The 24,983-nt window shown below is 41.0% G+C and overlaps 1 protein-coding gene across 1 annotated transcript in view; it reads right to left on the bottom strand.

Moving 5' to 3' along the window:
* The window catches only part of Galntl6 (polypeptide N-acetylgalactosaminyltransferase like 6), a 1,076,513-nt gene that overhangs the window by 74,242 nt on the left and 977,288 nt on the right, over positions 1-24,983 (bottom strand). Inside the window, exon 8 of the mRNA XM_076553306.1 lies at positions 7,015-7,122. Within this exon, the coding sequence (XP_076409421.1) occupies positions 7,015-7,122 (108 nt within the window). The remainder of the gene's footprint in view (positions 1-7,014; positions 7,123-24,983) is intronic.

The following is a 24,983-nucleotide window of genomic DNA, read 5'->3' as shown; positions in this document are numbered from 1 at the left end:
TGAAGCGAAAGGGTGAGGGTGAGGGCCCCCCCAGGGCTGCTTACCATAGTATACTTGTCTCCAGTGTGTATGTGGCGGGGTGGGGGTAGGGGATGGAGTCATCGAGGCACCATTACTTTACAAACTTTACAGAGAAATGCTTCGAACTCACTGGAGAAGCACAATGCTATTGGTTTAGGTGCCATATGCATTTCTGCCTGGAACACAGTAGGCACTTGGTAAAGACTTATTGATGGAATTTTTGAGCCTTCTTGGGGTAACATTTATTATCTTCATAGCATGCAATGGGATCATCATGGCTTCATGATGTACTGAATCATCATTACCCCATAGATTTATAATTTATTTTAAGGGAGAATATCATGGAAAATAACTGAAGCATCATTTATTGAAAAATGCTTGAAATTCTTTAAAAGAAGGAAACCCATCTAAATGGAAGGTATTATTTTTAGTGGAAACTATTCTGTTTTTATATTGTGGCCAAAAGGAAAGAGCAGCAAGCCCAAGATTGCAGTGTGTGAATCATATTTAGTCCTTGTCACCGGTACGGGACAGCCTTATTGCCCTTTCTGTTATATTGGAAGGGAGAATTAGAGACGGTCATTATCTTCAGAGGGATAGCTGCTGCACAGCAGGGCTCACCATTTACCCAGGCCGAGTCTTGGGGGCAGAATCTATCATTTGCTGCTTTCTGGGAGAAAGGCTGTGATGGGCCACCATGCCCATGAACTTCCTGATAGTTCAAATAAAGCCCCCGGTCCCTACAGTGTTGAGAGCAACAGAAAGAAACACTCTCGAGCTGCACAGCCGTCTAGGGCTGTCATGGCACTGCTCTGAGAAGAAACTGCTTCACAGCCATTAGGGAGAAAGGTCAATTTGTGGGAGCTGCGATATCTCATTTATCATCCTACTCTTCAGTCTTGTGGGCGATTTTATTTTCAGATATCAAGCCTGTCATTTTGGGCTTGTTAGTGCTTTTTATCAACGGATACAGTTCACAACACAAACAAGAGAAGGCCGCAGATGTGAGATAATATGTGTTTCCCTTTCAACTAGTTCAGACAGGAATCGCTGATACGGAGATCAACAAAAAAGTGTCTAGCAATTGACTTGGGGTGGTCTGCCTGCTACCCTGAAGTTCTCCTCTACCCCATTCCTCCTCCTCTGTACGACTCCCCCTACCTCCAGCTATTTTAGGGCCTTTTAAGAATTTTAAGGGTATTTTAGAGCTACTCTCTAAAGTCAGCAGATTTGGGCATCACCAGGGGAATGTTTTGGGAGAAAGTTATCTTTGGAAAAGCATAGTAAGAAAACATTTCATAGCTCACTAAGTCAAGCAGCTTGTCTATTTCAGACCTTAAAATTACCTTTCATACCTATGGGGTATAACAACTGTAGGGAAACATCAAGGATCTTGCTATTCAGACAAAGAACACTCATTAAAGTCAAATATGTTTCTAACATGTATTTATGTGTTTTATGAGACTATTAAACATATTCTGCTAGCTAGGCTAGGGGTAGTGCTACAAGCCTGTAAAACGAAGACTCCAGGAGGTAGAGGCTGGAGGATCAGGAGTTCAAGTTCATCCTTGGCTGCATAGTGAGTTTGAGGTCAGCCTGGGCTATACAAGACCTTGTCTTAATACCAACCAACCAACCAACCAACCAACCAACCAACCAACCAACCAAAGTGGTCCTCTCCAACACAAAACACCCTTCCCTCAAATCCCATAACCTAATTAACATCAAGTATATAACACTATATGTGTGTGTGTGTGTATATATATATATATATATATGTATGTATATATGTATATGTTAGACGTTATACATGTCTTATATTGTTTCTTCTATTAAGTCAGAGGTTCAGTGATAACATACACGAAAAGAGTTTCCAAATAATCCGACTATGTTAAATTCAGATCTCATCCTACTGTGAGTTTAATGATTCCTTCCACCTTTCTCTCTGTCTAGTGTCAGTATTCTGGTGACATACAGTTGAACCGTCTCAACTCTACCCAACTGCCATAGGCAAGAGAAGCCAAGATTTGTACTTCACTGGCTCTTTGTTTAGAGCCCCAGAGCCTAGAATCATGCCTGACACATTCAGCAGCTTGTTCTTCTTCTTCTAGAAAGGCAACATTCAAGGGAACAGCACACAGTCTTGCAGACATGCAGAATCTAGGCAAAATGTGTCTCTCTAGACCCAGTGCTCCCAGAGCCCAAATCAGAATTCACTTACCTACACGGTCCTCAACCTTGTCTCTCCCCTTTTTCATCCCTCTGTTTTTGTGTTGATACTATCTTTTCTCACAGGCCAAGAGGGAAACTTCACACATAGTCCATCGAACCTAACCTTCCTCTTTTTTTTTTTTTTTTTTTTTTTTTTTTTTTTTTTTTTTTTTGCACAGTATAGCAAATTCATACAAATCTTTTAAGAAATTGTCTTTACAGGTTTCTTGCATCTGTAAAGTTACTTTCTTTATTCTCACTCTCCTTCAATATTGGTTGATGTTTTCATTTTGCTCTATGTACTTTTCCTCTAGTTCTTGCTGTCTGAAAACCATCCGTTCCTCCTCACAGTCTGAAAGAGGGGGGTGGGCCTCATGGTGCAGAGACCTCCAGGGTCTTCCTCCATTGCACGTTCATGGGTCAGCCTCACAGGTCTCAAATGCAGCCTGATGTAACCGTGTGCCCGCTCCTTCCTGCTTTTGCTGGTGCCTCTGCCATGAAGGCCATGGCTGCTTTTTATTCCAAGTCTTCTGTAAAGGCAGGGGTGTTTAAGGGCATGCTTTGGTCACAGACCTTGCGTCATAATTCCAAGTCTACTCATTTGCCATTAAACCTCTCTCCCTTTTGCTGTGAGTTGCCATTGCCACCCCCCCCCCCCCCCGCCAGAACTATGGAACATTCCAGAAAATACGACCTCTACCAGATTTCACTTCTTTGACCTTAGCTTTTCATTCTGAAACTTGTAAAAAAAAAAAAATCCAAAATCCCCCACATTCTTGAATGGTTGTCATTAAAGTCAAGATGGCATTTTAGAATCAAAAATAAATTCCTGGCACATCAAAGGTGAAATATTGGGATATGAAGTCCTGTCTGGCACGCACTGGTGCGTCTTTACAGACTTAGGATAGGGGTTGTTTTTAGCCTTGGCTCAATTGGGAAAATGTCTGCTATGCAAGTCCAAGGACCTGAGTTTGATCCCCAGCACCCACCTAAACATCCAGGCATGATGGTGCATGCCTGTAATCCTAGTGCTAGGCATGTGGAGACAGGTGGATCTGGGGGCTTGCTGGCTAATGTTTCAGTCCAGGACCCACGAGAGACCTTGTTTCAAGACACAAGATAGGCAGTCTGTGATGAACAGCACTGGGGGTTGATCTCTCGCCTCTGCACCCATGCACGCACATGTGAGTTTACACACATGTGAACTTGCCCCTCTCCCATAGTTGGTTCTAGGCTTAGAAAGGGTGGCAGTTGTGTGTGCTTCCAGGACTGCCCACCTCATAGTCTATAGCATTATCCTCTTTGGGGGACCCTCCTAGGGAACCTTCCCAGGGAACACACTGGCAATTACGGGAGTCTAAGTCCCTTCCCACAGTCCCCAAGGAACTAGCAATTATTCCTCCTTTAGGAGACTGTTTGTCAGAAAGAGAAGGTGGACTTGGGACCCTTCTACCCATTTGTTAGTCGGCCACATCTAGTGGGACAAAGCATTTTTCATTCAACCTCTGCTGCTCATTATCCTCTGTTGAGCCCCAGACACTGCCATTCTGGAGCCGATGATTGATGGTCACCACAATGCTAGAGTCTTTCTAGTCTCAACAACTGTAGAGATGAGCATCCTTTCTCTCGGGACCTCTCATTTACTCCCGGCAGAAGACTGTCGAGGCTGTGCTCCAGTGCAGTGTGCTGACATTAGGTCCCAAGTCGACTCAGAAAAGTAAACAGGATTTTGAATGCCAGGCAAACGCTCTGGTTCCCACAGGAAGCTGAGTTGTGCATTACCAAGTCCCAGATTTTTGCATTTTGAGGAAATGACACAGGGAGGTTAAGTTTTGCTTTTACTCAATCAGGACGTTAACAATAACAAACTGACTACCTTGAACCCCGAAGTACAAGAGAACCCTATATTAATGCATACAACCTATACTGCTAATTGAATAAATACAGCTTTGTGATTCTTCTTTTCCTCAGTTCACTGAAGATTGGGTGAAAACTTGGCTAGAAGTTGACGCTGGTCACTAGTTCTGAATTTTAAAACCCTGTCTTTAGAAATCCGTTACTCTAACTGAGGTATCCTTAACGTTCTTCTTTTAAGCCTTTTATTTGCAAGGAACTATAATAGCACTGCCCCTTCTGATGTTTGGACACTTGTTCCCAGCACATGTGGAGAATCATTTGGTTTCACAGATAGGTAGGTAGCTTGTGTCATGTCCTCTTATCAGAGTACGGTGCTAAAGAGAAAGTGCTGAATGAGGTTATTTGAATTTGTTTCTAACAATATACACTAGTGTGTTGATTAGGGGACTTCAGCCTGTGTGTGTGTGTGTATGTGTATGTGTGTGTGTGTGTGTGTGTGTGTGTGAGTGTGTGTGTGTATGTGCGTGCACACACCTGTGTGCATGTGTTTACACCTCTGTGTATTTGGAGGGAGCTGGAATCATCAGTTACATAAGTCCATAAATGAAAAGTACACATTTTCACCGGATTAAATGAGCTTTGTAAAGTACATAAACCAGCCTTTGGGGTCACGTTTCCAGCTTCGTCTTCATTTCCTAACGAGGCCAGGAAGATTAAAATATCTACTGATGAGATGTGACTCTGCATTTCAATTCTCTTGACAGTCTCTTATCATTTTCGATGATTTAGTAATAGCAGAGTGTGGCAAAGTAGCTAGGTTTCTCCCACAAAATATCAGAATTGTTTTTCATTTTAATATACTTTCAAAGATCATAAAATGTTCCTTAGAGTGACATTTGAGCCTCAATATTTATGACTTTCTGATTGCTCTAGCAGTTTAGGAAAAAAACTAAAATGAGCCTCCAAGTCAAATTTTAAGTGGAAAAGATTAAAATCAGAGTTATGGACTTCTTTCATTTGAATGAATATTCATTTTTTCCCTGGATGTTTTATGTGCCAACCCTAGTTTCCCCATATTTGACAGCTTTTGAAAAAGTGCTTCATTTCTTTCCCTAAATATATGAGCTGTTTTATTTTTTATTTTTGCAAACAACCCCCTTTTGGATCAACATCCTTTCCCCCCACTCATCTTTTACACTATGAGCTGGCCACACGCACCATCTGCCCACAAATGAATGAGGCACAAGTCGAGGAGAATGAGAGAAGGGAAGTAGATGAATGGGAAGACACCATTCATTATCTTCAGGACTTTTGCACTGCGATGGTATCCACACAGCTGATTTGTAATGTGTGCTTGGATTTGTTGACTCTTTAACCTGCCTGTGAATTTGTATTTCTTCCTCATTCATATGCATTAAGTCCTTTGACTAAATTAAACTGTATTTCTTTAACCAAAATGCAGCTCTTTAATCAGTTTATGATTTCATAACTGCTATTTTTCTCCAAACAGTGTTTTTAAGCACATATTTAGTGCAATGCATTATTAATATCTTATTGTTTCGGAGGAAGCAGGGAGTGGTCTGATGATAATTTCCTGTTAAGGAATGTACAGTGTAATCTCATTCTAGAATGTCTCACGACTGCTAAAAGGACCGTGGATGTGGGTTGAGAAAGATGTGAACGCTGTTGACAGCCTCACAGAGCAAGGGAGGAAGAACAAGATCCTGGAGGGATGCACTAGGGATGATAATTTTATTAAAGTTCATTAAAATGTCTTAAGTTTTATTAACAACTTGAACCTCTGTTTTGTCCTTGAGGAGTCTAATTAATTAAACTCTTCAATAAGTTATCTCCAAGCTCTATTTTAGATAATGGTATAATGTAAAATAACAGACCCAAAGCTCCACCCTTGTGAGACTGATCTGTGAATAAATCTAGTGGAATAGTTTATAACAACAACAACAACAACAATAATAGTTATGCTTTACAAAAAGTTGCTATGTGAGTTTAATGAATCATGTAGAAAAGACCTGAGTGGTTGTGCATTGCACTTTAGTGAAGACCTCAAAAAGAGCAACTCAAAATTAGATCCCTAGGGGATCACAGCACCAACGCATCTGGAAGACACCACACTTTTAGACTTGGCATCTAAGCTGTAGCACACACGTAACATGGTGAAGACAACAGATGCATCCAAGAGGAAAGCAACATGGATGACAGAGACATCGTCAGGGCTGTTCGGAGAAGGTTTGTGACTTTGTATCTCCCCAAACAGGCATATGGAAGCTTCTGAAGGGCAGATGGTAGAAGTGTCCTTGCATTGGATCTACAAGAAAAATTTTATTCTAAACAAAACAAAACAGAAATGAAGCAAAACTAGACTTGCTTAATTAAGGGAAATTTGACAATGGTCTGAAGCTATATCTAGCGTTAGCTCTAGTTCTAAAGGAGGAGAAACTTGAGTCTGAGCCTCTACTTCCCCCATCTCGTTTACTCCTTACTTTATTTGACTAATTATGTTCACTATTACCCTCCATGCTGGGGGAAAGATGGCCATCCATCCTGCAGGCCCGGCTTTATACTACTACTGTTGGTCATTCATGTGTTCATGAGCAAGCCGCCTCCCTAAGCCTCCATTTGGTCTACAAATAGGTGACACTGTAGACAAGTCCGTAGCATGGACTGACGGCTGACCCAATTGACACTTAACGCTGCTAACAAGGATTAGCAGAAGATGATGGTTAATATTAAAGACAAACGCATGTGAAGATGCGGTGACACATGACAAAACCACCACAGTCAATACTTCTTTAAGCAGTGGGGATGGAGTAGAGGAATGGGAACTCTTGACACCACGGTTGAGTACCCGCCTGCAGGAAGCAGAGCCTGTGTGAGCCCAGACTCTTCTGGTGCCCAGTTACTCACTCTTGCCAGGCTGGTCCCAGATGGAACTTTGTAAGGGACATACTTCCTGTAGATATGACCGACTCTAGAACACGGAACGTCAAACATCTCTCCTCCACACATCCAAACCTAAAGAGGAGAAAATAAAACAAAAGAAGGGTAAATTTCACCAGAAAGAGGAATTATTAATATAATTTCGAAATCATTTGCACATTTTCTTTTTTTAAAAAAATATTTTATTTTTAAACTACATGTATGAGGGTGTGTGTGTGTGTGTGTGTGTGCATGTGTGTGTGTGAACATGAGTATCTGTGGAGACCAGAAGATTGTGTTGTATCCCCTGGAACTGGAGTTACAGGTCATTGTAGACTGCTGGCTGTGGGTGCTGGAAACTGAACTTGGGTCCTCTGGAAGAGCAGAAACTGTTTTTAAGCATGGAACCATTTCTTCAGGCTCCTACACTTCTTCTAATGTCTCAGCTGAAGAATTCTCTGTCATAGGCAGCTAACCAAGAAAAAAATAAACATTTAAAATCTAGATTTACAAATGCATAGAACAACAAAAAAATTAGTTCCCTAAAACTGTTTTTATAGATAGTATCCTGACATTTCTTTTCATTCTGGGAGAGTTTAATCAAAATTATTATATTGAACCAGGATTTAATGCTTATCTTTTTTGTATGGGTACTTGCTTTTGATAATTTTGTCAAATCATTAAAAAATATATTACTAGCACTGAAAAACTGAAATTATAAAGGTGGAATTTTCAGAACGTTGAAGTCAATGATGAAATACAAAGCTACCCAGGATTCAGGTGGAATCTAGATTCTGATGCTTGCAGCAGGGTTAACCTTAACATCAGTGTTGCACTCTCTCCCCCTCCACTACCAGTCCTTTCCTGGGCACACATGACTGGTGCATGATGTGAATGCAGGAAATACATGCCCTTAGATTTTATACTTAAATATAATAAAACAATTAAGTGGCTATATTGCATTTCACCATGACAAGTCATGTGGATAGATACATAGTCACGGACTTACCTAACAGATTGTATACTATAAAACAATTTAGCTATCAAAACATAGATCTAGGTTTCATAAAGCTGCACTTTTGCCAATTTTTTTCTGCAAGAAAAAAAATGAAAGGGTTAGAGATAGTTTCATGGTTTATGTTATGTGCTAACCTGACTGGATCATGGTGCCAGATATTTGCACATGTGGATGCTTCTGTGAAGATGCCATTTGCCTTTTTTTGCATGGGATCAAAGTTTAAAGTCAGTGAACCTTGAGCAGCATATATTACTCTTCATACTGGTTTTAGATCTCACCCAATCAGCTGGTGATGTTAGGGAAATAAGAACCACCTACCAAAAAAACCCCAGCACCAGACATGAGAAGCCCTCTTTTGAGTTATTGGTCAGGGCTGTCTAAGAGACCCCCAAAACATACAGTCTATGGCTGTTGCCCTTGCTTACTCCCAGAGGTGGAAAGTGAGTTTCTATTACTAAAGACTCCATGAACTTCAGAAACAGGGACCTGAGCTAACTCTCCTAGCATGTCACCTCCCTAGCCTTCATGGTTCTAGAAGGTGCCACACAAGCTTGCAAAGGAGAGACACGACTAGCAATCCTGCTCAGACATGATGTCCATGAACACAGCAATGACCAGCATGGCACAATAATCTTACGGGTTCAGCAGTGGCACACGTACCTTGGTGGTAACCAATGGCTCTCTGATTGAACTTAAGACACAGTCAACAAAAGGAAGACCATGCTTGGTACTGAAAACCTGGCTGTCTAATCAGCGCTAGTGAAATCATGGTTATTGGAGGAGAATCTACAACCACCAATTTACTAAGCCAACATAACACCTAACTGCAATATATAAACATGTGTCTCCATGCCCACATCCTTAATCAATATTCTATCTACAGAGTTAGCAAACTGCCCAGGCTTGAGAATTAATAATGCTGTCTTTTCAGGACATATGGTCTCTTTTGGAGCTATGCAACTTTGCTAATGAATAGGCATGGCTGTATTTCAATAAAATTTTGTTTGTCAAAACAGGCACAGGGCCATGGTTTGCTGCCCATTCTTCTATAAAGCACAAAGCATTTCACACAGGGAAATTCAGTTGGTTTAAACCAATGTACGAGGGAGATTATAATTTCCAAAACTAGACACAGTAATATCTTTCACTCCATATGGTCCTTTACCCGTGGCTTAGTATTCTTCCATTGAGGTGCAGATCTAGGTCCTTTCTCCTTGAATTTGATTCAGCTTGTAAATTCTTAAGCCAGGGGTCAACAGCAGAAATGACCTATGTCATGATTGACAGCATAGCTTCTGCCTGTCTAGTTAGTGCATTGTTTTTATGATTCTGAGCTGCCACACCAGAGCTCTGATTCCCTGATGCTACCATATCATGAAGAAATGGAGGCCACATGAGACTCCATGTGATACTTCTTGCTCAGCAGCCTCTGTTGAGGTCTTCACTAATGGCCAGCATCAGCTGGCAGACACATGAATGAGAATCCTTTACATGATTGCAGCCTATGCTGTTGAGTCCATACTCAGGGAGCAGAAACATGATTAATAACTCCTTTGTGTCTGTTTTTGATTTTAACCATGTAGAGCCCATTAGTTTAGTTAATTAAACGTTGTTTTATGTTGCTGAATTTCTGATTGTTACTCAACAATGGAGGCTAGAAATACATACCTTCAAATACATAATGAAGGCAAATTGACAGCCTAAATCTATGGATCATCCCTCAGCTTCATCTTATCATCTGTGAGAGACACAGTGCTAAGATTCACCATTTCCCATGCTTATTCCTCTCTAGGCACACTGCCAGGTTAAAATTCCTGTGTATTTAGGTGGGGAGACCTATTTCTTTCCAGTGGATGTGAATAAAGATGATATGCATCACTCCTGGAACAAAGACGTTTTGAATGGGGGCTGAGGAGATGGCTTGGTTGATAAGTTGCTTTGCCACTCTACACAAGGATGGAGACTTGAATCCAATCCCACAGAACTCTGTAAAACTGCCAGGTACACCCCTCTAATCTTGGTGCTGTGGAGGTATAGAGGAAAGAGTCTCTATGACTTTCTAGACAACTAGTCTAGACAAATCAGTGAGCTCCATGCTCAGAGAGATACTTTGTCTGGAAAAGAATGTGAAGTGCAGTAGAGGAAGATAACCAATGCTGACCTCTGGGATACACACACACACACACACACACACACACACACACACACACGCACAAATGTGTACCTCCACCACATGCATGGACACAAATGTAATAAGCATGTATATACATGTGAACACGCACAGACAAAAAAATGATGAGTGGATTTCCTCACATATCTTCTTCAGAGGATAAAGAGGAAGGTTTGGTGCTGTGGAATAATGCTTTTGTACACTGGTTTAATAAAATACTGATTGGCCAGTAGCCAGGCAGGAAGTATAGGTGGCATAAGCAAACAAGTAGAATTCTGGGAAGAGTAAGGGTGAGTCAGGAGACGCCAGCCTGCCATCCAGGCAGCAGCATGTAATGGCACACAGGTAAAGCCAGGGAACATGTGGCAACATATAGATGAACAGAAATGGGCTGAGTTTAAGTGTAAGAGCTAGTCAATAGTTAGCCTGAGCTAATGGCTGCAAAGTTTTAATTAATATAAGCCACTGTGTGTTTACTTAGGTCTGAGTGGCTGTGGACCATGAGGCCGTGGGAGCCAGACAGGACCAGAAAAACTTCAGCTACAATTTAGGACTATAGACATTAGTGGAGTCTTTAAGTGACAGGATATGGATTCCAGAAAACCTGGATGGAGATTCACATCCTTCTGCAGACCTGAACAAAAACCGTGACAGGAGTGATAGAGAGACCTTAGGGATATTAAGCTGTCAAGTGTTTGGGCCTGGCTGCAGTAGCTGATCTCCTTATTATGTGTTTCTCAGACTCTACAGACATGCTTAATGAAGTGTATTGGTTTGAAATGTAATTATTTGAGAGGTTGCTTCATGTATTATTCTTTTCATTTTATAGAGGGGGAAATGGAAAGTAATCAGACAGCAGATGAAGGAGCAGGATGAAGGGTGAAGAATGTCCTTTAGTCTTGTGTATAGTCAAATGTCAGTTCTGATTAGTCAAAGCTAAGCAAGTGTCAAGACAAAGAGGCTTTCTTGTCATCAGACCACCTGTTGCTAGGAGACAGTCATTTTTTAGCACAGGCTTTGGCTTTCCCATAATGCTACAGTTAGTCTGTAGAAGTGGCCACCCTTTCCTGAAGCATCAAGGGGTGGCAGCGGCAAATAAGGGCAAACCCTGAGAGTACAGTCTGGAGCAATGTCATTCATTATTCTGTCCTTACTTTCTGTTTTTGTTCAGATGATCATATAACACTTAGGAGGTGATGAGGTGGACTAAATGATGTTCATGGTGAAACTCTGACAGCCTAAGAGCTTCCACAGTAGAAAGCTAAATCAATCATCATAGCATGTTGCTCTGGGCTGAGTGTTTATGTCGCTGGCCCCCAATTCATACACTGCAAACCCCACCTTCCTGTGTAATGGTATTAAGAGGTGGGGCTGCTGGGAGATAATTAAAGGTGAAGGTGGCATGGGTGAGATAAGTGTCTTTACATAATAAAGGAACCCTAGAAAGATCTCCTATCCTCTTTTGCTGCTATGAAAGGATAAGGTGGTGGCCACATGAGACCTGGAGCTCCAGAGTGCCAGAACCCTGACCTCAGATGCCTGGACTCAGCAGACTGCCAGGAATAAATTCTGTGCTTTAGAAGCTCCTCAGTCAAGTATACTTTGTTGTAGCTGCCCAAACAAACTAAGGTTCTCTCCTTTTAAAGATGTGAGCAATGCTAACAGACACATAGAAATACAAATATTTTAAAATAATTAATGCTTCAATTTGTTGTTGTTGTGGTGGTGGTGGTGACTGGTCCTCATGGACATATTGGCTTAAAACAATTGGAGTTTTCTCATTTTTCCATATGGTTGCAAGTCCCTGTGAGTTCAGTGGAACTTTCTACCAAGGGTCCCACAAGACTGGAGTCTGGGTGTCTGATGGACTGAGCCTTTATCTGGAGCCTCTATAGATGAATCTGCTTCCAAACTCATTTAAAACATTGGCAGAAGTCACTTGTAGGACCAACATTCTCATTTTTCTTGCTCTCTACTGATCAGTGCCCACTCTCTACCAGGAGCTATTTTGGTTCCTGGTCTATGGACATTCCATCTCAGCACAGGTGACTCTCACTAATCAGGCTGGGGTCAGTGAGGCTGAAGGGTTTAATAACCTTAACTGCATTTGCCAAATATTTTTCGTCTTGCACTGTAAGATGTTATACATTATATTGGCACGTACAACATGTAATGTTTATATAACAAGTTAACATATGGGATTAAACAAGGTAAGAGAATCAAATGAATTAGTATTCACATCTTCTCTCAATAAACTAGTCTCAGCTCTTTAAAAATTTTCCTTTCAGAAGTTGGTCAACTTTAATATAAAGTCAAGTCAAATTCAGGAAATTTCTGTGCAGATTTTTTAAAATGCTGAATTCAATGTTGCAAAAGCAGTAGACTCATGGGATTACTTTTTCTGCATTATTATCACTATGATTCTTTACAATCATAAATATGATCATCACACGCCTTCTTTATAACCTGCCGCTGTTTTCCTATTACTCCCAGGGTAACAACAACTGTTTGTTGACTTGTCTTCAATGACGTCTTCCCTCTTCCTGGACAGGGCCACATTTAACTCCACACAAGGTTTTGCTGCCCAAAGAAAATTCTGCCCCTTTCTCTTCTCTGCCTTCTCCACCCTTTGCCTAGTTCTTATTTGTTTTCTAGGCTTCAGCTTACATGTAAGCCCCTATATTTGGTTAAGACTCCTGTTTTACATTCTCATTTTGTCCTTCTCTTAATCCATTATAATCTTCCTCCTTTCCCCAAGGTTTTCATTTTCCACAGTCAACAACAGTCTAAAAGTATTAAAATATTCAATGGAGAGAGAGAACATTCATATTTTTATATGAGTACATTGCTATAATTATTTTGTTATTGTTGCAAATATCATACTATGCTCAACTTATAAACTAAATATTATCATAGATACATCTGCATAGGAGAATATATAATCTATGTGGATCTATATTGTCTATGGTTTCAGGCATCCATTCTTGGAATTTACGTGTAGTGGTTTGAAAGAAAATGGCCCCTAAAGTGGCACTGTTAGGAAGTGTGGCTTTGTTGGAGTAGGTGTGGCCTTGTTGGAGGAAGTGTGTCACTGTGGGGTGGACTTTGAGGTCTCCTTTGCTCAATCTATGCTCAGTGTGGTATACACTTTACTTCCTGTTACCTGTGGATCATGATATAGAACTCTCAGCTCCTTCTCCAGCATCATGTCTGCCTGCATGCCACCAACCATTATGATAATGGACTAAACCTCTGAACTGTAAGTCAGCCCCAGTTAGATATTTTCCTTTATAAAAGTTGCCATGGTCATGGTGTCTCTTCACAACAATAGAAACCCTAACTAAGACAGTATGCCTTTGGGATTAAAGGGACATTGTATTGAGTCAATAAATACTCAATGAATATTTCATATGCTCCAGATCTCTCCCACAGCTGGTGCTGTAATGTGTGGCACATGCCAAGTTCTGAATATGTGAAACTTACTTTCAAATGGTGAGAGCATTTAAGATAATTACAGCTAAGTAATTTATTTGTGATATCCTGTATGATTTACTTAGTGTTTGTTTTCCCTCATTGGACTATAAACTCATGACTATTTTATCTGTTGTTATATCTCTAGTTGCCTATGAAGGACACAACATATAATAGGTAAAATATAACAGATGAATGGTCGTCAAGTGGTTGTATAGGATCACTTTTAACTCCAATTATATTTAAGCTGCTTCTTCCTTAGAGTGCTATACTACTTAGGGTTTCTATTGCTGTAATAAAACACCATAAGCAACTTTTGGAGGAAAGGAATTATTTCAGCTTACAACTCTTGAGGTTGAACTCCACCCCTGACAGAAGTCAGGACAGGAACTCAAAGAGGTAGGGACCTGGAGGCAGGAACTAAAGCACAAACTACTGGGTAGCACTACTTACTAGTTTGCTCTCCATGGCTTGCTCAATCTGTTTTCTTGTACCCCGGAGGACTACCTTCCCAGGGGTGGCACCACCCACAGTGGTCTGGGACCTTCCACATCATTCAATCAAGAAAATGCCCCACAGACTTGCCCATAGGCCAATCCATGAAAGCATTTCTCCATTAAGATTACTCCTTCTCCAAGAACCTAACTGGTATCAAGTTGACATTAAAAACTAGTTAACATGGTGTCTGTAAGTTTCCAGTTTAAGGTTCACTCATATAACTTTAGAAAATATTTTTTTCCTTCTTACTGAAGCTACATCACACCCTCTCTATTCAGAGTTGTTTTTGTTACTCTTCCAAGGACATCTTTTATAGATAGATAAGGATTTGTTGTAGACCAGCCTGGTCCCCAGCTTACTATAGAGCTGAGGATGATGTGGCATGTTTGATTCTCTTGGTTCTACCTCCCAAATGTTAGAATTACAGGTGCATATCCCCATCCCTGGTTTATTCATTGCTGAGAATCAAAACCAGGGCCTCAGGTTCATGATAGGCAAGCACTCTGAAAACTGAACTATAACTCTACCACACGTTCATTTCTTTTCCTTTGTTTTTTGATATTGTAATTGTGCCTCTTTCTGTAAAAGCTCCCATGTTTGGACACCCTAGTAAGATGTTTAGGTGTCAGTGTGGGAACATGGCTCATAAGAAAAATGCAATTGTAGCATTTATCAAATTCTATATTTGTTCTAAAAGATATGATATATATGTTAATCAAATAATATTTTAAATAGGTTCTTTGAAAATTTCATACATGTATAAAGTGTGTTGTGGGGGCTTGGGCCACCTACTAGTGGCCATTTCCCCAAAGAAAAGTGACTCTGTCTTTCTCAGCACCTGTCAGCTGCAGTGGGATAATGCCTTTGTACACTGGTTTAATAAAACACTGATTGGCCAGTAACCAGGCAAAGTATAGGTGGGATAAGCAGACAAACAGAATTCTGGGAAGAGGGAGGCTGAGGCAGGAGACAGCAGCCCGCCATCCAGGGAGCAGCATGTAATGGCACACAGGTAAAGCCACAGAACATGTGGCAACATATAGATTAACAAAAATGGGCTGAGTTTAAATTTAAGAGCTAGTCAATGGTAGGCCTGGGCTAATGGCCATACAGTTTATAAGTAATATTTACCTGTGTGTATTTATTTGGGTCTGAGCAACTGTGGGACTGGTGGGTGAGAGAGATTTGTTCTGACCATGGACCAGGCGGGACACAGGAAAACTTTCAGCTACAGTCAACTTGATTGCTTATTTATTTATTCATTTATTTATTTGTTTTTTTTGATACATATGTATCCCTTGCTGGTCTGAAAATCACTATGGAGACCAGGATGGCCTCAAACTCACAGAGATGTGCCTGCCTCTGTTGGAAATAAAGGCGTGCATCACCATGCCGAGCTTGAATCATATTTTTAGAAGACATTTCCTGGTGCTTGCTGTGATGACAGTCTACAACAATAAATCTGGGTCAAGCCATATTTTAGTATCCAATTCTTAGAGAAATGTTTTACACTTGCAAAGTAATGCATCTTCTCTCAACCTCATAACTATTTTAGAGAAGTGTTATTTTATCCATGAATGAACACAGAAAAATTCTTTAAAAACGTTCATTTCAAGTTGAATGGATAATGGAATGTTTGCCTTATTTTTAAAATTGTTTTTCAATATCAGCCACAAACTGGAATTTATACATGGAAACATTAAATGGAATTAAATCATACAGTAATGCTTGGGACATTATCCTCAAGCCTGTGCAGAAGTATTACATGCTTCAAGGAAACAGTGATATAAATCTTTAGGCATCTGAGACCAAGGCTGGCCCTCTTTCTTCTGGCCTGGTCCTCTTCTCTTGCCCCTTCTCCCAAGTTATTTTGCCATCTTTTCTTTTTTTCACAAGTCAGGTTTCCCCCTGCCTCTGGGACTGTTCTGGCTTTCTGCCTGGAATTATTTTCTTTCAGAACTCTACCTAGAAAAGGACTTGTTTCCTCCAGGTAGCTCCAAATTCTTCCACATCCAACACCTTGTCCTGCTGCGTTCTTGGTCCAGCTTTCCCTGTTGCTGTTGTTCAAGTGTTGACAACCTTCCAAGCCAGGGCACACCTCACTCACTCGCATACTGTGTGCCTTTTCTGCCTGCCTCTCTCCAAAAGGCAAGAGTTTTTCTGCCTTTCATGGAGTATGTGTCTTAAACACTTAGAACAGTATGTTACACGCAATTCGTGGGCTATATTGTTGAATGAATGAATGAATGAATGAATGGAAATGGGAATGAAGTATGAGCTTATTAATACAAATGAAAGTTAATTCCAGATGGCCGACTTGCTTAATGCAACCCGGTAAGGTGCCATTATTTAAAAATAGGAGTTCTGGTATATCTGAAGACAATTTCAATATGAGCTATTTCGAGCTTCTTTTCAGGCACACATGATTGCATAACAGATAGATACTGTGTAGGTTAATAGTGAACAAACTTGGGGTCTAGAATACAACTTTCTATTTTAAGATATGACTTGGGTAGACTAGGATTGAAAAACTCCTTAAGATAGTGACACTGTCATCTATATAGGAAGTACAATGGGAATTGCCAAACAGATAGGTTTTTGTAGATACAAAAGTAAGGCTTATTTTGTTTAGGTGTAATAAAGTCTACTTTTTGGTTTGAGTTGGTCTATAGAAGGCTTGGAAAAGCAGTCATGTTTTTCTTATTCTCAGAAACCTGAGATTTAGGGTTATTCTTTGAGATAGAAAACAGTAAACATCTTATTTTGAAATCTTTTTAAAGATTTAGTTTTTAAATTATTTATAAAATTTATTATTTTAAGTTCTCTCTCTCTCTCTCTCTCTCTCTCTCTCTCTCTCTCTCTCCCCCCCCCTTCCCTGTGTGTGTGCACGCACACGTGCATGTATGCACATGTGTCTGTGTGTTTATGTCTGTATATGGGTATGTGCACATGAGTGCAGGTGCCCACAGAGGCCAGGGATGTCCAATGTCCCAGGAGCTGTAGTTGCAGGTGGTTGTGAGCCACCCAATACAGGTGTATGGGAATTAACTCAAGTCCTCTGGAAGAACAGCATGTGTTCTTAACTGCTGAGCCACCTCTCTAGCCCCCTTATCTGTTTTTTAATTATCTGACACACACAAGTTTGTCTGGGCAAGGGTATGTACACGTGAGTACAGTTGTCAAAAGATGTGGGAAGAGAGCATTGGATTTCCTGGAGCTGCAGTTACTGGCAGCTGTGAACTGGTCCTGCTTACTCAACTAGGGTCCTCTGTAGGGTCAGCATCATCCTTAGTCACTGAGCCATCTTTCTAGCCCCTGTCATAACATTTTAGGACTTCAAGTTTCTATTTGTTGATCAGAATATAATAAGAACAGAAGAGGAAAATGTCGCCAGTGAGGATATAGTGGCTTTTATTCTCAGGAGAAAAATCTACAGTTTCTTGACTTACCCGCTTAGGAGTGAGTACTCTGCTCCGAAAGTGTATTAAGATGCCCTATGTAAACTAACCTGCACATATGCGTATCTAGATATCTGAGTGGTATCCAAGTGATAGGGGGAAGGTTGCCTGCAGAATCAATGCTTATAGAAGCAGCGTTTATGTACATGGTAACATCAAATAGTTATGGATGTGGGGATGAAATTTAAAAACAAAAATATGTTGGTTTATCCGAAATAGTAAGTTATAGATGGGACAAAATGGATGTACACAGCTCAAGAGTTATTTGGGTAACAATATTATTAGGAATGTAGTTTATCATCTCCTTTAATCCATTATCCTATAGCTTACAAGGTGCATTAGTGGTAAAGCATGCATGCTGTCCCCCTATATTTTCCATATGCTTCTGGATTTTTGTATCTGTTATTTAAATTTTCTGGATTCATCATATGCTTCTGGATTTTTGTATCTGTTATTTAAATTTTCTGGATTCATCATCTGCTAAAAACAGACAAAGCACTTTCAACGTTTTTAAAAGTTAGTTTTCTGTGCTACATACAACTTCTTCCAGGGAAATATCCAAATGTGGTTTTTCCTTTGCCCCTCACTGGGCCATCAATCATTCTGTTGACGGGGTGGGAGTCCACCTCAGGCCAGGGGGAATGGATGGGTCTTTCTCTGATGTTTTACTCCACTGGAGCTAGATCCAGAGCCCTGAGCGGCCTTGTCTGAAGGATGGGAGGAGTCTTTGGAAGAGAACATGGCTGACAGAGAGGGCCACCTGGAGGGCCTCCGAGAGAGGTTCTTGCAGCATTTGTGGCCCTGGGCCTCCAGGGACTCATTTACTTGACCTTTTCAGTTTCTGTATGTGTGTTTATTTCCCAATGCCCTCTGTTTTCTCAGTTGGATTCAGTTAGTTTTTTTGTCCTCTTGTAAGTCAAGCAATTGACATCAAAAAGCTTTTCCTTTGGATGAGGATTTGAATGTCCAGAGCCAAAAGGTTCACTTTAGAACAGGCTCTGTGGTCTAGGCTTAGGGGTGAGTGCCTTTGCCAGGTGAGCCATCTGGCCAGCCCTTATTTTTAATTTTTTAACATCTATCTATCTATCTATCTATCTATCTATCTATCTATCTATCTATCTATCTATCTATCTATCTATCTATCCATCCATCCACACATCCACCCACCCTCCCACCCTCCCACCCACCCACCCGTCCGTCCATCCATCCATCTATCTATCTATCTATCTATCTATCTATCTATCTATCTATCTATCTATCTATCTATCTGTATTTATATCTGTGTATGTATGTATGTATGTATGTATGTGCATGTACACAAACTGTGGGAGTCAGTTCTTTCCTTGCTTCATGTAAGCGCCAGCAAACACCTTTACCAGCAAAGCCATCTCATTGTCCCTCTTATTTATTTTTTGATGTCTAACAAAATTCAATCTAAGGCTGTTTCACCAAAATAAAAAACTGTAATCACTTTCAATGGTTCATAGTGATGCATGCAAATTATTTTTAACTTGAGCAGATGTTGCTGTAATATCATGATATGGTTTAGTTGGCCAGTTGTTTACTGGGCAGTGACCACCCTTTTCTGAGTCATTTTCATCCTCCAGAAAGTTGGAGCTACTAAAGCAGCTATGAGGACTAAATGATACATGGAGCATCGTTTGATGACTATGTGACTGAATGGTACTGAGGTCGTAAGAGGTGATGTGGCTACCCGATGACATCGGTGGGAAGGTCAGGACACAGGACCACATGCAGCTCTGTGCATGTGTGTATTGTGCAGAGATAGGGATTGTCTTCACACTGTCAAAGTTTGGATAGGAGGCCAGAAGTTTGGTGAAGCTGTGTTGGCTTGTTGTTATCAAGATGGCTGACTTTAATGAAAAGAGCATCACATATCCTGCTAAAGCTCATGTGTATATTACATGCTCTTGAGGGTCACTATAACATCGCCACTGGGAGGCATGTGAAAGCATTTGGGAATAGTGTAAGGAGCTTTTCTATTTTTTATTAGTTCCCTATACAAGTACTTCTTGAGCTCGCTTTATATAGATTTGAATAGAAGAATTAGAGTGATCAGATTATATTTTTTTTCCTTCTGGTTAGGGAAAAAGAGCAACAAAGAAATCTAAATATTTTGGGGAAAAAATCTCCTCTTTAAGACATTTTTCAAACTGACCTTACCACAGGTGCAAAATGCCATATAAATTGTTCTGTCTTGCTCACTTTACAGCTATCTATAGAAGTCAAAATAAAATTAAACAGGGAATTAGGAGAATGCTGTCAGACATAAAAGCTCTAACAACCAGAAGGACTCCATGCCTGCCGCAAGGCTTATCTCTAATAGGCATAAAATTTAGCTTGAAAATGCCGTGGTACACCTGAGGTACCTTTTGTTGGATAATTGAAATGAATCTCAGACTGGCTTTTGAGACATTAAGCAGCTGTTTCTGTTTATCTTTGAGTTTTGGAATGAGTCTAGAGTCATTTTAATATTTTCTTTGGAAGATCGATTCCGGGCATGTCGAATTAAAATGGATATTTTTATGTCACCTAGTCTAAATATTGTTGAGGAAAAAACCCCACAGGAACAACTCTAGATATTTTCTTGTGTGTCTTGAGGTATACGGGGGACTATAAAAAGGCTTCTGTCACGTTTTAGACACAAAATACAGCGAAACTTTGAAGTACTCTGTGGGCTCAGAAGTAAAGAGCAGTGTCTAATCTGGCTGTCCCATAAAAGCAATGAGAAGGTATATAAAATGTTGTAGACTCATCTCTGGCATAAAGAGGAGTTCTAATGAGCACATTTTATAAGGCTAAATTTATTTCTACCACCGTCATTTGTACAAAGTATCATCATGGCAGTTTATGGGCACTGTCTTCAGGGAAGAAGGGGGGTACTTCTAGGGAGGCAAATAAATTATTGTCGAGCTCAGAACAACTTTGGGGTATTTCCTATTTCCAGGGAACGTGGAGGAAGTGTGAAAAGGCTGGTTAATTACAGCTGTAGGTTTTTGTTGGCGTATGGGGGATGGAAGGTTTAAGAAGTTGGGGAATGTGCAGAACAGTGTGAGGACAGGGGCCTAGGTGACGGTTCCCTTGGGGATACTATTGTGCCATTGCTTCATAGTCGCACTGTGCCACATGGAACACGTCTTGCAGACAGTGCAGCCGTCACAGGGGATGTCAGGGATTTGAAGCTGGAGGCATAAGTCACTAAGGAAAGTGAGCCACCCTGGGGTCCCGGCCTGTGGAAGGGATTGAGGAGAATGTTGGTTCTCTTTTCTCAGGGCTTTCCTGGCAGACCAAAGTCTTCTCAGTAGCTTCAGAGTTTGGGCCAGATGGAGACCTTGGATCTCTACCTGACCCAGATGCTGTGGATATCGCTCTATATAAATAAAACACTGATGGCCAGTGACCAGACAGGAAGTATAGGCGGGACAAGGAGAGAGGAGAATTGGGGAAACAGGAAGAAGGAGGGGGAGACACTGCAGCCACCTCCAGGACAAGCAGCATGGAAAGATGCCAGTAAGTCACCAGCCATGTGGCAAGGTATAGATTTATAAAAATGGGTTAATTTAAGATATAATAACAGTTAGCAAGAAGCCTGCCACGGCCATACAGTTTATAAGTAATATAAGCGTCTGAGTGATTATTTTATACGTGGATTGTGGGACTGCGGGGCTTGGTGGAACCTGGAGAGAAGCCCTCCAGCAAAACCCAGAACTGGAGTTTGTATTTAAACAATATTGGGATCTGTGTGCACATGTGTTAATTCATCAATGCAGATTCTGATGTATTTTCAAAAGCCCTTCTGAGCATTCCATACAAGGACTCTCCACATCAGCTATTAGTCTGGCAGGGTACAAACGGGGAGAGGGCAATGACAACACAGTCTCTTACACTTTTGCCCTAAGAGCAGATACAAATATACAAAAAACAATCTCACAATCAAATAACTCTGTTCTCTGTTTTGGGGGCTCCTGCTATAATACTAGCTGAATCCCTTTCGTCCCTTAACCAGTGTCAAAAATGATCTTTTTTATTTGTTCACTAATTTATTTGTTAAACTCATTCACTTATTTTAAATCCTGGCAGCATGTTCCCCTCCTTTCTTTCCTCCCAGTTCCTTCCCATATTCTTCCTCTTTCCACGCCCCAACTCCTCCTCCATTTCTGTTTAGGAAAGGGCAGGTCTCCCATGAGTATCAACCAAACCTGGCATATCAAGTTGCAGTAAGACTAAGCACCTCCCCATGTATTGAGACTGGGCAAGGTGACCTGGTAAGAGGAATAGGGTCCAAAACACTCGTAAAAGAATCGGAGACAATTCCCTGTTCCTACTGTTAGGAGTCGCACAAGAGGACCAAGCTACACAACTGTCACATATATGTACAGTGCCTAGGTCAGTCCTATGCAGGCTCCCTGGTTGTCGGTTCAGTCTCTGTGAGCCCCTATGAGCCTAGGTTAGCTGAGTCTGTGGGTTTTCTTGTGGTGTCCTTGACCCCTCTGGCTCCTACAATCCTTTCTCCTCCTCTTCTGAACGATTCTTAGCCAGTGTTTGGCTGTGGGTCTGCATCTGTTTCCATCAGTTGCTGGATGATGCCTCCCTGAGGACAATTAGACTGGGCACCAGTCTGGTCACAGGAGATGGTCAGTTCAGGCTACATATCTGTTATTGCTAGGAGTCTTAAGCTGGGGTCTTTCTTGTAGATTCCTGGGAGAGTCCCTTGCGTCCTGTTTTGACCGGACTCTGAAATGCCACCCCTCACCCTTTCAGCACTCTCCCCTTCCACGTTGTGCCCTCTCCTGTCACCTGACTGCTCATGTTCCCGTCCTCACCTGCTCTTGGTCCACTCACGAAATCTCTTCTCCTTCCCCTTTCCAAGGAGATCTGGGTGTCCCCCCATAAACCTTCCTTGTTACCTAGCCTCTCTGGGGCTGTGGATTGTGTTCTGGCTATTCTTTATTTTTCAGCAAACATCCACTTATGAGAGAGTACATATCATGCTTGTCTTTCTCAGTCTGGGTTATCTTTCTCAGGATGATTTTTTTTTCTAGTTCCATCCATTTGCCTTCAAATTTCCTCGTGTCCTTGTTTTTAACAGCTGAGTAATACTCCACTATGTAAATTTCTTTTTAATCTGTCTTTCCTCACACTAAGTTCTACGAGGTAGAGAGGGGTCTCACACTAAGTTCTACGAGGTAGAGAGGGGTCTCTTCCTTTTGCTGACTGTATTACTCTCAGCATCTTTACACTGCAGGTTTTCAGTACTATCTGCTGGGTTTAGGAATGTGTTTATATGTCCACCATGAACCTAGCTACATCTTTGCAATCTTATATACATTGTATCTATGATTACTGGTGTGCTGTGTTGAATATGTATATATGTACATAAAATTTAAAATACAAATAATATTTATTTTCCTACTTTTATTTTTTGCACGTATGTTCTCTACTTTTTAGATTTTTTTCAATAGGTTTCTATATTCTTCCATATTCATAGAATAAAATTGTCTCTTTTTTATTTCATTCTTTTTAAAGATTATAATCTAGGTAGGCGAAAGAACAATTTTTATCCTTCAGTAATAGATATTTAAAATTTCTAGGGTAGTCAGTACAAAACAACAACAAAACCACAATGACCACCATCTCCTCCTCCACCTCCACCACCACCTCCACCTCCATCACCACCTCCACCACCACCTCCACCTCCATCACCACCTCCACCACCACCACCACCACCACCACCACCACCACCACCACCACCACCACCTCCACCACCTCCACCACCCCCACCACTACCACCACCACCACCACCTCCCCCACTCCCACCCCCTCCCCAACCCCCAACTCCACCTCCACCTCCACCCCCATCATCACCTTCACCTCCACCACCACAAGAAACTATTGAGTTCAAACATGCTGGCTCAGCCTGGGCTACAGAGTGAGACCTAGTCTTAAAAAAAGGCTCCCAAAATGCCAAAGTAACCCCCCCCCCAAAATCCACATATGACTTTGTGTTCATTAATGGTTTAGAAAAAAATGTTCTAAAAAATGAGTGGAGGCTGGCACTATGTTTGGAGACATTAGCTTTCTGATGTTCTTCTCATCTCTTCATAGTCTTGCTTAGTGTGGTGTGAAGAATTCTAAGATGGTCTTCACATTACCACTGCATGTGAAAGGCCTGTGTTTAATCTCCTCCCCTTAGGTGTGTGATGGAGTTTACACCTGTGTGATACTTATGAAGAAAGTACAGAGGATTTTCAGAATCCTTGAGTTAGTCAGCAGGGGAATTATCCTATTAAGGGGAGTCTGAGCCTCACAAATGAGCCATGACCTGGTTCTTCTTGAAAGAAGAGATTTGAAGATTTTGAAGTATGAGGGAAATTTCACTTATGGCCTGGAAGCAGTAAGCTGGACCTTGGGAGAGGCTACAGTGGAGGCCAACAGACTGAGCATGACCTGAAGGACTGAGTGTGGCCTGAAGGAACTGAGTGTGGCCTGAAGGAGCTGAGTGTGGCCTGAAGGACTGAGTGTGGCCCGAAGAAACTGAGTGTGGACTGAGGGAGCTGAGTGTGGTCTCAAGATCTTAGAATGTTCTCAGTCTCAGAATCAATTAGATTATGTCAGCAACTTGAGGGAACTTTCCAGATTTTCTCACAAGCTGGTCTCCAAATAAGGACAGAGTTGGTGGGATATTTGGCTGTCAGATCCTTAACAGGAAATCCTAATGAAGTGTACTTGGACTTTTTTTGAAGATCATTCATCTTGCTTATTGTATTGATTTTATTTGCATAGAATCAGAGTACTCTCTTATAGTTATTAACATTTTCTTAAAATTACTTTTCCTTTATTATCGGTTTTTACATTTGCATTTGTGTTTTCATGGTCAATTACTACACCCAATTATTTTATTCCATATTTACTCCTTTTATTAATTACTTGCTTTTGTCTCCTGCACCATTAGTTTTTAGTTTTTGAAATTATTAACTTCTTTCTGTGACTATTCATCTCTGTCCTCATTTTATTTGGCTTATTTAACTTTGAACTTGATTTGGGTGTTTACTTTTTTATTTTGATTCTTTCTTTTCACAGAGATGTGAACACTTCAGAATCTTGGTTTTCTTCTGAATGCGGCTCCTGTGTTCTAACATATGACATTTTAATCTCGGTGTTTTCCCTAAGACGGATATAATTTTGCTATGATTTTTGAGATTTCCTTGTCTTTAATCTAATTTTATTCCCTTTTCTCCACCTTACTCCTCATATGCCTAAATGTTTGCAGAATTCCCCAGTTTCTTTTTTGTTTCTTCTAATGACCTTCATTTCAGCAGCA

The sequence above is a fragment of the Peromyscus maniculatus genome, chromosome 17 (assembly GCF_049852395.1).
Source record: "Peromyscus maniculatus bairdii isolate BWxNUB_F1_BW_parent chromosome 17, HU_Pman_BW_mat_3.1, whole genome shotgun sequence".
NCBI classification, from domain to species: Eukaryota; Metazoa; Chordata; class Mammalia; order Rodentia; family Cricetidae; genus Peromyscus; species Peromyscus maniculatus.
The sequence above is the reverse complement of the archived record's forward strand: the minus strand, read 5'-3'. Positions and strand labels throughout refer to the sequence as shown.